At 36.6% G+C, this 14,658-nt stretch overlaps 1 protein-coding gene and 1 pseudogene across 3 annotated transcripts in view; both read right to left on the bottom strand.

Annotated features, from left to right (window-relative positions):
• The window catches only part of LOC309605991 (heterogeneous nuclear ribonucleoprotein A/B pseudogene), a 62,448-nt pseudogene extending 53,215 nt beyond the window's left edge, over positions 1–9,233 (bottom strand). The window contains exon 1 of the transcript XR_014249634.1: positions 7,728–9,233. The product of XR_014249634.1 is annotated as a heterogeneous nuclear ribonucleoprotein A/B pseudogene (transcript). The remainder of the gene's footprint in view (positions 1–7,727) is intronic.
• Positions 1–14,658, bottom strand: part of TSG101 (tumor susceptibility 101) — a 49,606-nt gene that overhangs the window by 14,548 nt on the left and 20,400 nt on the right. Inside the window, exons 5-8 of one of the 2 annotated variants that reach the window (XM_082342486.1) lie at positions 12,695–12,821; positions 12,570–12,596; positions 9,241–9,307; positions 3,775–3,866 (exon numbers count right to left, since the gene is read on the bottom strand). In XM_082342486.1, coding sequence (XP_082198612.1) covers positions 3,775–3,866; positions 9,241–9,307; positions 12,570–12,596; positions 12,695–12,821 — 313 coding nt within the window. The remainder of the gene's footprint in view (positions 1–3,774; positions 3,867–9,240; positions 9,308–12,569; positions 12,597–12,694; positions 12,822–14,658) is intronic. The other variant, XM_082342487.1, reaches the window with a different exon arrangement.

The following is a 14,658-nucleotide window of genomic DNA, read 5'->3' as shown; positions in this document are numbered from 1 at the left end:
GAACACCTGGTCTTACAGTAACTTCAACGAAGAATTTAAGTTATAGATCACAACTTTTCCCTCATTAAATAATACAAATGAATTACAATATCACTGCAGTTGCCCAGACCTGATGGAAAAGCACCACCAACAGGTTTTCCACTATTCAACAGCTGCCTTCACTGCTTAGTCATTGCCCTCAGTGAGCACCAATCTCATGAAGGTGGTTTTAAAAGTCAGGTTAGGCAGGAAGCTGTCTGCCAAGTAACAAAAAAGCTATAAAAAGACATGACAAAACAAATTCTCTGATTATCATTCTTTTAAAGGTTGTTGTTCAAAATCTACATGTAATGGAGTCAGAAAGAGCTGTTTTAAGTCCCAAGATCTGCATCAATCCTCAGTCTTCTGCAATATTTCAGAAGAGACTGCTATTAAGAATCTAATCTCTATTACTTCTTTTTTTTTTTTTCCCCAACCTCACTGCATAGCATGTGAAATCTTGGGATCTCAGTTCCCCGACCAGGGATCGAACCCTTGCCCCTGCAGTGGAAGTGCGGAGTTTTAACCACTGGACCGCCAGGGAAGTTGCCTCTATTACTTCACTTTAAGTGGTTCTTTTACTTCAATATTGTTGGAGATGGTTAAAAATCAACACTTGCACAGGTATCCACATCAATAATAAGACATGAGTTAATTAATGATGCCTTGAAACAGGTGTTTGTTTTACCTCATAAAATCAAAATCTTTAAAGTGAAACTATCAAGTTCCACAAAGGACAAATAACCACTTTCATTCTTTCTCATGGCCTTAGTAGCACAGAGAATAATAGCACAAATCCTGATGGCCACTGACAGACTGAGAAAATGTTGACTCTTTGTGAACTCTAACATTCAGATGATACTTTTATGTTTCTGCTTTCCTTTATGACAATTTTGAAGTTCAACAGTGTTTTGCACAATGTACTACTAAAACAAGTAGGCAAGCAACAAAGGGTAGAAAAACAACATACATTAAAAGGATATCCTAGATTATCATAAAATGATAATTTGTTTCTAGCCTTTCTAAGAAAGTACTCTTAAAAGTACAATAAAATATTAATTGCTTTGATTCTTGTTCTAAAAACAAACATTAGATTTGATTTAAAACGTACCATTTTCTCCATATTCCTATTTTTTTGATGTATGGATATCATCTATTCTAAGTTATAAAATGCTTCATACCTATTGTAGTGAAATGAGTTAACATAAAAAACATCTTTAGGAACTGAGGTTCTCTACAAATCAAATACTATCATCTCAGTGAGAAACAGGGTAACAAATAGCACTATTCCTATTTTACTGATGATGCCTGAGCCATAATGGAGAGCTTAACAAGATTTAGTGTGTTTTGCTTGTGGATTAATGATCTTGCATCATCAGGTTTCTAACTCAAGCATTTAAATTACATTGTTAAAAAAAGAGCTATATTACAGAAGGATGAGAACATTTTTAAAAAACAAAACCATTGCCACTCGAATCTCAATAACTAGAATGCATTAATGACAAAAACAGCTGAAGAAAATGCTCTTTTTGGGGGAAGGGGAGATATTTACAGCGATCTCAGGATGCTTACAATTGATCAGAAAATGTAACAGAAAAGTAAACTTCACAAGATTCTACATTCAGACACTCAGTAAAATATTTAGATGAACTTCTATATATCAAGCACTGTTCTGGATGTTGGGCATGTGTGTATATGTGTGTGGGGTTGGTGATGGGAGTAGATTGGTCAGGGTAGGCCTGACTGCTCCACACAAAGGGAACAGGTAGTGGACGAATCCTAAAACAGAAGAGTAGTAGGAGATGAGTTCAGAGAGGTAACAGGGGGAGGAAAGCAGGATCACAAAGGGCCTTCTAAGCCTCAGAAATTTGGATTGAACGCTGAGTGAAATGGGAAGACATTGGAAGGTTCTGAGTAGAGGAGTGATATAATTTATTTATCTTTTAATAGGATCATTCTGGCTGTTGTGTTAAAAACAGATGTAGGGACTAAGGAAAGAAGAATGCTTTTTAGGAGGCTTTTGAAGTAAATTAGATGAAAGATAACGGTGACTTGGATCAGCACTGGATGTGATCAGATTCTAGATGTATTTTGAAGATAATTGGTTCTTGATGAAGAATCAAGGATGACACCAAAGTTAGAGTATTGAGTAGGTATCACTGGAGGTGGGAAAGCATCATAGAAAGATTGAGAGTTTAATTTTGGTCACAATGAGTTTGAAATGTCTATTAAATATCCAAATGGAGATATTGAGAAGGGAGCTTAGATATAAGAATCTGGAATTCTGGAGAGTGGTGTAAGCTGGAAACAAATTTGGGAAGTGTGGACACAGAAATGGTATTTAAAGCTATGAGACTGGTAGAGATCACCAGGAGAGTGAGTATAGAGAATGCCAAGGACTGAGCCGGGGGCATTCCAATGTTAAGAAAAGGAGGGACTTACAAAGGAGACTGAGCATGAGTACCAGTGAGATGGGAGGAAAAACAAGTGAGTCTGGGGTCTTAGAAAGCAAGAGAGGAAAGTGTATCAAGGAGATACAACTGTGTCAAATACTGCTGACAGGCCAAGTAAGTGGAGACTGTTTAATTGGCCACTGGATTTAACATCATAAAGGTCAATGGTGACCTTGAGAGAAGCAGCTTTAGTGGAAGGACATGAGGGAAATCCCACATGGAGTGGTTCAAGAGTGAAAGGAAGAAGAGGAATTGAAGGTAATAAGTACGGATAATTGTTTCAAGGAGTTTTGCTCTAAAGGGGAATGAAGAAATGGAATACTGGTGGCAGGGAAAGGGAAATTAAGAGGAGGATTTTTAAAGGTTTTTAGGGCATATTTTTGGGTGCTGATGAGAGCAACCCAGTAGAGAACAAAAACTGATGATGAGAGGGGAAACTGCTGAATGATGTCCCTGAGTAAATTAGAGAGGATAAAACCTAGTGGGTAGAAATAATGATCTCTGGTAACAGGGAGAAGGCAGATATGGTAGGGGCAGATAGTCATGTAGAGGGTTGGGGGGTCTGTAGAAGTTCTTGTATTGCTTTCATTTTCTCAACTGAAGAAAATTATATTTCAGGTAACTCTACTAATAAGCAACATAAAAAACCAAGAACTACTGGTCTGCAATAATTTATCTTACTTGATCCACTCATATTTCCCAATGGTGCTTTCTTTTAAAGATGCTCATCTGTTTTTACATATAACCAGGCTAGGAAAACCTAAGTATCTGTTAATAGTTCAACACACATTAACGTTCACCAATAAATATGTGAAACACAGGAAAGAGTGATAAGAGTCAATCAAATTTACTTTTATGCCCTGGTAGAAGGCTCATTTATATGATGATAAATCATTTCAAGTTTTAGAGTACAGGACACTGATCATTAAGAGTTTTTGGTCTAAAAAGAAAGAGTATTCTAACATTTCACATGTAAAAGTGAAGTGGGGGGAGGTGTGATAAAATTGATGATATTTAAGGGTACAAATTTATAACGAGTAGTAAGCAAGCCATAGAGATCTAATGCGCAGTATAATGGATATAGACAATAATACTGTATGATAATTATGTAATGTAATAAATACCGCTATAATGCAATCATATTACAATATATAAATCTATCAAAGTAACACACTGTACTCCTTAAACTTACACAATGTTACATATCAAACTTATTCAATAAAAAACAAAAGTGAAATGCACTTTTCACAACAGGAGACTGACTTTCCTTATGTGGAGAAATACAGTTTTGAATGGTACTTACCAACAGTGGTCACAGGAGGCTGGGAAGGGTACTGGGAACTTGTTGTGGCAGGATACTGACTGCCAGGTGGGTAAGGACAGCCTGGGTAACCACTAAAGAAAAGAACATAAAACATTAAATGTTAAGATGACCCAACTCTACAGTATCTTTAAGAACCTCATTCAGGGGACTTCCCTGGTGGTCCAGTGGTTAAGACTTCACCTTCCAATGCAGGGGGGTGTGGGTTCAATCCCTGGTCGGAGAGCTAAGATTCCACATGCCTCGCGGCCAAAAAAACCAAAAAACATTTAAAAAAACCCAGAAGCAATACTGTAACAAATTCAATAAAGACTTAAAATAAACAAACAAACAAACAAAAAAACCCACCCCATTCAGGAAGCTAAGCTTGATATTCCATTGTCTTACCAGTTAATGACTTTACAGTTTTAGAGCTACAGGTGTCTATTCAAGCAAAGCTCTACAAAAATTCCATTAATGACACTGGGTTTACTCTTAAAGTAAATGATTAAAATACTCTTGCTTGGCCCTGGTTTTTTTTTTTTTTTTTTTGGCTGCAGCATGCGGGATCTTAGTTCCCTGACCAGGGATCGAACCTGTGCCCTTACAGTGGAAGCACATTAAACACTGGACCACCAGGGAAGTCCCTTGGGCCTGGTTATTTGAGGGTCACCTTCACAGTAGCAGAAAGCAACTCGAGTTTTTCTAAGGGCCGTCCAACAGTATCAGAACTGAAAGCAACAAATATTTTGTGAGAACTTTTCCATTCTGATTTCCTAGCATACAGGGAAATAATATTATTTAATTTTTACCTGTGGTTCACTGATAACCTTTTTGAATGTCTGATCTGAAAATACTCCTCTTGAGATAAAGTTTTAAAAGCTTCCTCTTCACTCTAAGGAAGGTTTGTGTCATTCCTGTATTCACATCAGAGTTGGAAGAAACTTTCCTTAGAAGTATTGTCCTCCAATCTCCTATCCAACATTGTTTCATAAATATCATTTACAGTATCCCTGACAAATGGTCATCTTTCTCTACTGAACACTAACTGCATTTTGACACAGTAACCTCTAATTAATGGTCCTAAATTTGCACTCTGGAAGATCACTTGAATATTTGAAGACTTCTAACATTTTCCCCTCAGTCTTCTCTTCTTCAGGTGAAATATTTTTAATTCCTTCAACCATTCTTCACAGCTCTGATTTTCAGATCTAATCACTTTCCTCTGAATGATCACTAATTTGGCAGTGTTTCCCTTATAATGGAGAAGAAAAGGAACAGGATGATTACTATAGCTACCTGTTAGTTGAACAATAAATTTTGATGAATCCTGTTTTATCTACAATTGTCAGATCTATGACATTTGCAATTCTGATTAACATGCCTTCTATGAGTCCATTAAAATTACTGACTAAAAAGACCCAGCCCAGAGTTCCGGAGCAAGAGCTCTGAGTTGATAGTCAGTAATCCTTTTATAGGGCAGTGGCTCAAAGATTCTCTCCTATGTGTACTACTAGTTCACACTTTATAACTTGTCACCAACAAAAAAATTTTGTGTATAACTTGTTGAGGATTCAATGTAATCATGATACTCTCTTATCGATTAGTATAAAAGTAAAATCAAAAAAGAAAAAGGTTAAGCATTTCTGTTCCCAGTGGACACATGCTGAATGCTATTGCACAGCACTTTTGTTCTAGTCGCTCTAGTAATCCATGCTGCAAGGAAACAATGTCAATCTTATTCAAATTTCTGAATCTACCTTTTTGAACACTGGAATAAATTTGCTTTTTCTGGAGTTCCTCCCATTTTGCATACTTTTTCAAGAACAATTTGTGATTTTATTGCTGAATTTTTCAGTAAGTGGTATAAAACTCCTCTAGGCCTACAGATATTAACTTCAGAGAACTCCCTGTCTCTTTATTTAGTTTGCTTAATTTCTCCTTCGTAGTTATTCTCTATGTTCAGGGTTAACTTTTCTTGAGTATAAAAATAATTTAGTAGTACTATTTTCTATCTTTGTACATTATTAAACAATTTGCCCTATGTAGGAAATCTTTTTCAGATTTTTAAGAGCCCTTTTGGACTAAGTGTATTTAAAAAGAATTTCCCAACACTCTTAATATTCCTTTTTCTTTATGTGCCCCTTCAAAATTTACTATTTATTCTATTTAAAGCACTGTTTTCAAGTGCTTGAGGCAGGAGCTAAAGTATGAATCCATCTCTTCCTCAAGATACTAATAATCAAAATAGGGCGAGATCCCTGTAAACAATCCTGATAGGATAAAGAAAACAATAAATGCTAAATAAAACTTCAGGAAATGTATACAGTTGATCCTTGAACAATATGGGTTTGAACTGTGCTGGTCCACTTATATGCAGATTTTTTTCACTACATACATACTAGACTACTATACAAGCCACAGTGGGTTGAATCCGAGGATGCGAAACCTCAGATATGACAGAGAGGCCCGACTATAAAGTTATACTTGGATTTTCAATTGCAAGGAGGGTCGACAACCCTAGCCCCCCGACCTCCCCCTGATGTTCAGGAGTCAACTGTAGTGGAAAATCAATACCAGCTAGAGGAGATCAGAGAAGGTTTGGGGAGATGTGTAATACCTATGACAGTTGCACCTTTATTAAAACTCTTCAGGGGCTTCCTTGGTGGTGCAGTGGTTAGGAATCCGCCTGCCAATGCAGGGGACACGGGTTCGAGCCCTGCTCCGGAAGGATCCCACATGCCGTGGAGCAGCTAAGCCCTTGCGCCACAGCTGCTGGGCCTGCGCTCTGGAGCCCGCAAGCCACAACCACTGAAGCCCGCGTGCCTAGAGCCCGTGCTCCGCAACAAGAGAGGCCGCCGCAATGAGAAGCCTGCGCACCGCAAAGAAGAGGAGCCCCCGCTCTCCGCAACTAGAGAAAGCCCATGCGCAGCAACGAAGACCCAACACAGCCAAAAATAATAAATTTAAAAAAAAAAAACACTCTTCAGTCCTCCTACTCATAACCCTATATTCTCCAGCCATATTAGAGTGTTTCCTTATTCTTTCCTGGGATTTTTTTTGGCTTTCACACCTTTGATTACATAAAATTGAGTGGGCTGAACTTAATAACCAGTAAGTTTCCTCTGATATAAAATGTTAATACTGTTTGCTGCTCCCTCCACCTCTAAATACTTACTTTTCTTTTAAACCATTTCCTTCATTTATGAAGCTATCTCTAAGCTCCCACCTCCAAATCAGATGTGACCTCTCCTTTAAAGCTGTTTATCACAGCACTTAACATTTTCTGTCTTTTCTGATATCAGAAACTGTTTTCTAATAATACATGCTTGCTAGTACATATACCAAAACTGGAACAACTATCCTTGACATACTTTTTAGTTTCCTTGTATACATGCTGCAAGGTGCTAAATAAAACTTTCAAAAGATCTTAAAATTTTAAAGAGACCTTAGAGATCATCTAGTCCAACTTTCCACAGCAAGAATAAATATTCTCATATTCACTGTTGTAAAATAAAGATTCTTGAGTCACTGATTTACTAATTCTCCTTTAGGATAAAGCGAGAAGAGAAAGAGGTTCTGAGGCTCTTCTGCCAAGACCTTGCATATGCAGAAGGATACAGACAGTAATGTGAGTACAGTTACCCTTAACAACTCATTAGCCTGTCATGAGATTAAAAGTTACATTTCAAAAAAAACCCAAAAAACAAAACGCATCAAATCTTTGAAAAATAGCTACCTCAAAAAGGAACTTCTGGGCTTCCCTGGTGGCACAGTGGTTAAGAATCCGCCTGCCAATGCAGGGGACATGGGTTCAAGCCCTGGTCCGGGAAGATCCCACATGCCACAGAGCAACTAAGCCCGTGAGCCACAACTACTGACCCTGTGCTCTAGAGCCCGCGAGCCACAACTACTGAGCCCGCACGCCACAACTACTGAAGCCCACACGCCACAACTACTGAAGCCCACGCACCTAGAGCCTGAGCTCCGCAACAAGAGAAGCCACCACAGTGAGAAGCCCACGCACCACAATGAAGAGTAGCCCCTGCTCGCCTCAACTGGAGAAAGCCCGCACACAGCAACAAAGACCCAACGCAGCCAAAAAAAAAAAAAGAAATAAAATAAATTTTTTTAAAAAAGGAACCTCTTACAAATAACCTCACAAAAGACACTTTTAAGGTTATGTAAGATGAGTAAGATTTACATTTCTGTCAATATTTTCAGCCTTCATTTTTATCTACAGGTTTCTCTGAAGTGGCTTCATTGTTCCGAAGTCCATTTCCTTATTGTGCTTCTAATAACCATTCCCTATATGCCCAAAGTTCCTTCTTACTAGCAACTGTTCATTATAAAGCCTTGTAATTTCAAGGCTTCAGACAGAATTCCATTTCTAGAACTTAATCAGAAAATTAAAGGCCTCAAGAAATCTAAAACTTACAACTTGTTTATATATAACAATCACAGGAATCTTTCTCTCTTGTCTCTGACAGATGTTCATCTAGTCTCTGCTTACCCAGATAAATGTAACAGAATAATTACTACCCAGAAAGGCACCCAGATAAATGTTTGCTAAATTTAACTTATAAGATCCTGCATATTATATATGTATATACATATATTTATTTATGGCAGGTGTTCCAGAATTCTAGCTGCATTTATCTGTGAGGTTCTATGAAGCTAAGAAGAGTTAGCAGGGTTAAAAATTTTTTGTTAATTCTTGTTAATTTCGAGTAGCTGGAAAATTTCATCTAGGCACCAAGTATATGCCAGTCTTGCATTCTAAGTTAGCCCCAAGACTAACTTAGAATGCAAGTACTTTGGAAAGTACTCCTAGATTACCCCTGGAACAGGTGCACATTTAAAACATGGATTAATAATTATTTCTTATTGATTTTTCTAGTATGTATTATTCATAGACTGATTTCACTATTAATTTAATTTACCTCTGTTATGTTATTAACATATGGATAATAAAGGTTGGTAGTACGTGTAGTCTATGAACTGAATAAATAAATATGGGGACAAGACTGACCCCATCATATGCACCATTAATTCATTCCCTGTAGTTTACAGAAAAGGTCAGTTTTTTTTAGAAGGATATTAAAATATTTTTCTCTGTGGCTGAAGTCATCATAATTAGTATTCCATTAATCTTTCAGCCATTTACACTGGATATACAGAGTTCTTAAAAGGAAAGAAACAAGGATTTCAAGGTACAAAACTAATCAAGATTATTGTCATTTCCCCACCCCTTTCCTCTCTCTAAATAGAATGCAGCTGCATTTCTCTAAATGGAAAAAACTCCTCTTGAACTATGTATATACCATAAAATTTCAGCAATAAACTGAGTTTTACCTTCCATTAAATTGCAACTAATTTCACTTTAATGCCCTAGTTAGCACCCATTATTTTTATTCTAGATCTAACAGAATTTCTAATACAATTATTCAAAAGATAATTTTTCATTACCTGGGATTGGGAGGGTATCCGGATGGGTATGCAGAAATTCCACTTGGCATGCCTGGCATGTAGGAAGCTAAAAATAATTTTTAATATTTTAAAATAGTATGCATAGTCCTGGATATATAGGGTATCAAATAAGACATATATCACCATCAAACCACAGCAAAATTTCATACAGTTAAAGAATTCAAATCTCAGCACTGAAACAAAACACTCCAGCCATATTAGTTCTTCACTACAACTAATAAATATCTTCAAATCACATAACTCTAAAAGCATTAAACATGACAATTCCAACAAGGATTAACTGGCGAACAGGTCAACCTGGTCAGCTCTTCAAGCTCTCAAGGAGTCTATAACCTGAGACAGGAGCCAATTCAGTTTGGAATTTAGAGGAAGGTAATTGTGCCCTCCTCTGGTCCAAGGTCAGCTTCTTAGAAAGTGACCTCTTTATTACATCTAAGATATCTTTTGATATTTTCTTGCAAGATTATGTTGACCAATTAGCACAGCTGGTTTTGTTGGCTTGAATGAGGACTTTAAATGACTTCAAATTACTACAAGAAGTCCTAAACAAAACTTATATTCAGCCAGACTGGTTAAAACAAACAAAAGCTTGGAAATACTAGGTGGAAAAAGGTTCAAATCTAGCAAGCATAAAGAATGCTTTATATGTATTTTAAAGAGAACACTAATGACAAAGAAGTAGTCAGTGGTGCCAAGAGGCTAACCAACATCGAGGAAGAAAAAGAGAAGTTAATTTTGGCCTTAACTGGAAACAACTTGTCTGAGAATCAAATTAACCTCACTGAAATTTTTCTCACTGAATATAATGATGAATTAGCCCTTAATCCAATCAGTGAATATTTTAGTGCCTTTCTGTGAAAGGCACTGGATTAAAAAAAAAAAAAAAAAAAAGAAAGAAAGAATTCCTGGCCTCAAGTTGCTTATAGTCTAGTGAAGGAGATAAACAAGAAAAGAATAAAAATACAGAGTGATAAGTGTCATGACAGGGGAAGTACAGAGTGATATATATGGGATCATACAGGAGGTAGCTAATTAAATGTAGGAGGTGGGGGTAAACAAGAGTGATCTAGTAGATGGATGGTATACAAAGGCTTGAAGAGAGAAGTGGAACACTCAAAATATAAACTTTTACAGCACATAATGCAAGTGGATGGGAGAAGTATGCTGGGCTCTGACTAAGGGCCTTAAACGTCTTTATCAGAGTTGCTGAGCTTACATCCCCAAGTATCAGTGTTCATAGTCTTCTTGTTAGGATGAATCTATAGATGTCATAAGTAAATTTTTTCTTAAGTATAATGAAGCTAAGGATGATGTTCAATGTTATTTCATAAAGGGATAAAAACCTCCCAAAATGTCGTAATTGCTAGATCTCATAAAACATTTCTTCCTGGGCCAAAACACAGTTGATCTTTATGAACATCAAAAGATGAGGCCACTATTAGGTGTCAGCAACATATACAGTCAATTACTAGTTTCTCTCCCCATTCCAGTTTCTCTTAAACACATATAAACCACCACTTCACAGTTATAAGCAATTTCCTCATAATTATAGGCAATTTTCCTTTCTAAGGTTCTGAAAAGCTAGTAATTTGACCAAAATCTTCAAATTTTGATTTTGGGAAACAACAAAAGTTGAGTCCAAGACTGGTAAGGAAGCAGATAATGAGGTGAAGTAATTTCAGAGCCAGAATAAAATGGAATACAAATAAGCATAATATATGGGGTTATTATAAGGATTAAATAAGAACTAATATGAAGTGCTTAGCTGTGTCTCATAGTTACCACTGAATAAATGTTGACTCTTACTGTTAATTGTCAAAAAATGAGGTTTGGGCACAACACTTTTTTAGTGTGACTTATAGCTAGCTCAAAAGTCGTCCTAAAACCAGAGATGAAAAATGTTTACAGTAATGATAATAATAATAATAATAACAGAAGTATATAATTTCTTAACTAGACGATCGTATTTGTTTAAGTATGGATCCAAATTTCTGGGCTGTTCCTTGATGTGTGGGTGTAGGACGGAATTCAGAATTTCATTTCTTTGCAGTCATACATAATAATAATGAATATCATTTAAATGTATAAAAAGTATTAAAACTGTAATGGATAGACAATAAGTTGGTCTCTTTTAGTAATTTACTTATATTAGCTCTATATTGTTTAATGTGATTTATAGTGAGTGAGTGCAAAATGGAAGTGTAACAGTGATCTCTTTAGTGAGGTCTCTTTCTTGAATGCTGCACTTCCAACGTTAATATAAAACTAAAAGAAATTTAGGAAAAAAATGTTGCTTAGGGGACTAACATTCTGAAAAGGTTACCTTTATCTTAAGTGGTCACTGGCTATGTTATTTGAGCAAATAAATGTGAACGATGATCTAGGAAATATTTTGCATTTCAACATTAGATGGGCAAGATAATCTAACCTTGGATATTAAAGTCAACAGAATTTATTAAGATGAAAACAAATTTCTGATCCAAAAGAATCCCTAGAATCTTTATTAAAAGAGCAACAAAATGCTACAACCAAGCTTATTCTGGGAAAGCAGGGAAGGAAAAGGAAATGGATTCAGAAAGTTCTGTTAGATTCCCATTCAGCTTGTTAGTCAAGATGCTCCTCAAGGCAGAATGGATTAAAAAGGAAGAGGATAATTTTCAGCGGGAGGAAAATGAAAGCTCGCATAATCTAACTTACAAGATAAATTAAGTCTGGTTAATTATCTTAAACAAAATTTGTTTAAAAAAATCACAGCTCAAAACACAATGAACAGGTTTAGTAAAGTCAAAACAAGTAAGTACAACCAACTCTCAATTATCCAGGGTGATTTTAAAGTATCAGTAAGAATTATTTTTGAAAAACCCAGAAATAATAGAGATAATGTACACCAGTTAGGGGAGAATTGATATTGACTCCATGCCCCCACCCTCTCCACTCAAAGTAAAATCATGAATTGGTTGTACTCAAGAGAAGAAAGCTGAGAGCTAGATGTCCATTGTGTACACCCAGAATAGCTGAATGTGAATGATATAGTTTACTTTATAATTGATTCTCATTTACAGCACTGATCCTGGAGTTGCAAAGAAAAGGTCAGATTGCCTTTCAAGTTGTATCTGCTTCCAAACGGATCGAATAAAGCTATTCCATGGCATGCATAATTAAAAAAAAATTCCAGCTCTATTCCAGCATTCTTTCTCTTCCATTTTGGAATCCAGCACACCCATAGTTAGATTTCTACCCACAAACGAAAGCCCAAATGCCAGTCTTTGTTGGGAATCTGTACATGCAGATGTGGGGCCTCAGAATACCTCCAAAAAATCCACTAACTTGATAAGCTAAAAAGCAAAGTGAAGTCATCAAAAAAAATTTTTTTACAAGATTTTGTTTTCTTTTGTTTATATGAGTTTAAAAATCAAATCTCAGTTCTACTTACTATTTGGTGGCCCTGTTGCCTGGTATGGTGGATAGGATGCTGAAATAGTAGGACGAGAAAAGACTGGAGGTTCTTCTCCAAACACCACAATCATAACTTGAATAAGCCCCAACAAGTCTGACTGTGGCTAAAAACGGAAAACAAATTTAAGTCATTTACAGATTTACTTTTTGGCAATAAGCAAAAGTCTGGCCATTTCTTATCTGTTTTCAACTTAGCTCGACAATTTCCATTGTAGGACCCCAAACATGAAAATTCCATTTAATTAATTTAATACAGCTAGGTGATTTCTACTTATTATTTATGTGTACCAAGGCTGCTACTTCATGTATATAAAAACAGCACTAGCCAAAGCAGTATACTGCAAAATTCAGATGGTATTGTTCTTCACTTGACTCCATACAGCTAACCAAAATTTATTATATTTCCAGTGGACAAATTAAGGATTCTGGTACGAACTCAGGGATAGATGTAAGCAGTAGTCACAAATATTATTTAAGGCCTTTAAAAGATAACAATGTTACCTTGGAAACACGTGTTCCTAGATTAATTTTTATTAAAGATAGTATTATGCACTCTGAAATTATAGGTAGACTCCATTTTAGAAATCACTAGATTGTTGTACAAAAGATATAAATTATTAAAGGATCTTTCCTTCCAATACCATAGTTACAAAGAGAGTGCCTGTATCCCATAAAGGCTGCTAAACTTTTTTCTCAAGTATCTATTGATCACTAATTTAAGACAAACTATGCTAGGCAAAGTTGTTCAAACTGACTTATCTGATGGTTCTGTTTTCACCCATTATATTTTGTGTATATCTCACCTCACATACTTCATTCATTAGTTCATCAGGTTCTGAAGGATTACTCAATTATCTTGATCAGCTAATCATCTTCGTAACTTCCCTTCTCCTGATAGAAGAGTTTACCAGCAGCTTTCAACTTTCCAAAGCACCAATTTTGTTCCATTCTGTCCCAACGTATGGACAGTGACAACAGATAACATTTCAGAAAGCTTCTTATGAAAACTTGCTGATTCTCACTATTCCAATACCCTTCTTATGTTTGTCTGTAAACTTACACGCTGAGACAGGGAGTAAACATGTACAGTATCTGTGTAGCACCAAGGAGTGTAGGCTGGAGATTATGGCTGGTGTGTGTGGGGTTGCTATTGAGAATCACACAATTTAATCTCTTGTTAATTATTTAGTCCAACAAAACTCCCCAACTAAATCATAAAATGATTTTAAAATCAGGCACTTTAAAAATTGAGATATAATTCACATACCATAAAATTTACCATCTAAAGGTGTATAGTTCAGGACTTCCCTGGTGGTGCAGTGGTTAAGAATCCACCTGCCAATGCAGGGGACATGGGTTCGATCCCTGGTCCGGGAAGATCCCACATGTGACGGAGCAACTAAGCCCGTGCGCCACAACTACTGAGCCTGCGCTCTAGAGCCTGAGTGCCACAACTGCTGAGCCCACGCGCCACAAGTGTGGAAGCCCATACACCCTAGAGCCCATGTGCCGCAACAAGAGAAGCCACCACGACGAGAAGCCCGCACACCACAAAGAGTAGCCCCCACTCGCCACAGCTAGAGAAAGCCCGCGTGCAACAAAGACCCAATGCAGCCAAGAATAAATAAATTTAAAAAAAAAAAGTGTATAGTTCAGTGGTTTTTCTCCATCACCACTGTCTAATTCCAGAATATTGTTATCATCCTCAAAAGAAATCTGTCCCTATTAGTGATCACTTCCAATTTCCCCCTCCCCTCAGCTCCTGGCAACCACAAATCTATTTTGTCATTGGATTTGCCTATTCTGGACATTTCATGTAAATGGAATCATACAATACGTGTCTACCTTTTTTCACCTAGCATATTTTCAAAGGTTAATCCACGTTTGTAGTATGAATCAGTACTCCATTTATACAGTCTTATAACCATAGTTTTGTCAAGA

The sequence above is a fragment of the Balaenoptera borealis genome (assembly GCF_965194805.1).
Source record: "Balaenoptera borealis genome assembly, chromosome: 11".
NCBI lineage: Eukaryota > Metazoa > Chordata > Mammalia > Artiodactyla > Balaenopteridae > Balaenoptera > Balaenoptera borealis.
The sequence above is the reverse complement of the archived record's forward strand: the minus strand, read 5'-3'. Positions and strand labels throughout refer to the sequence as shown.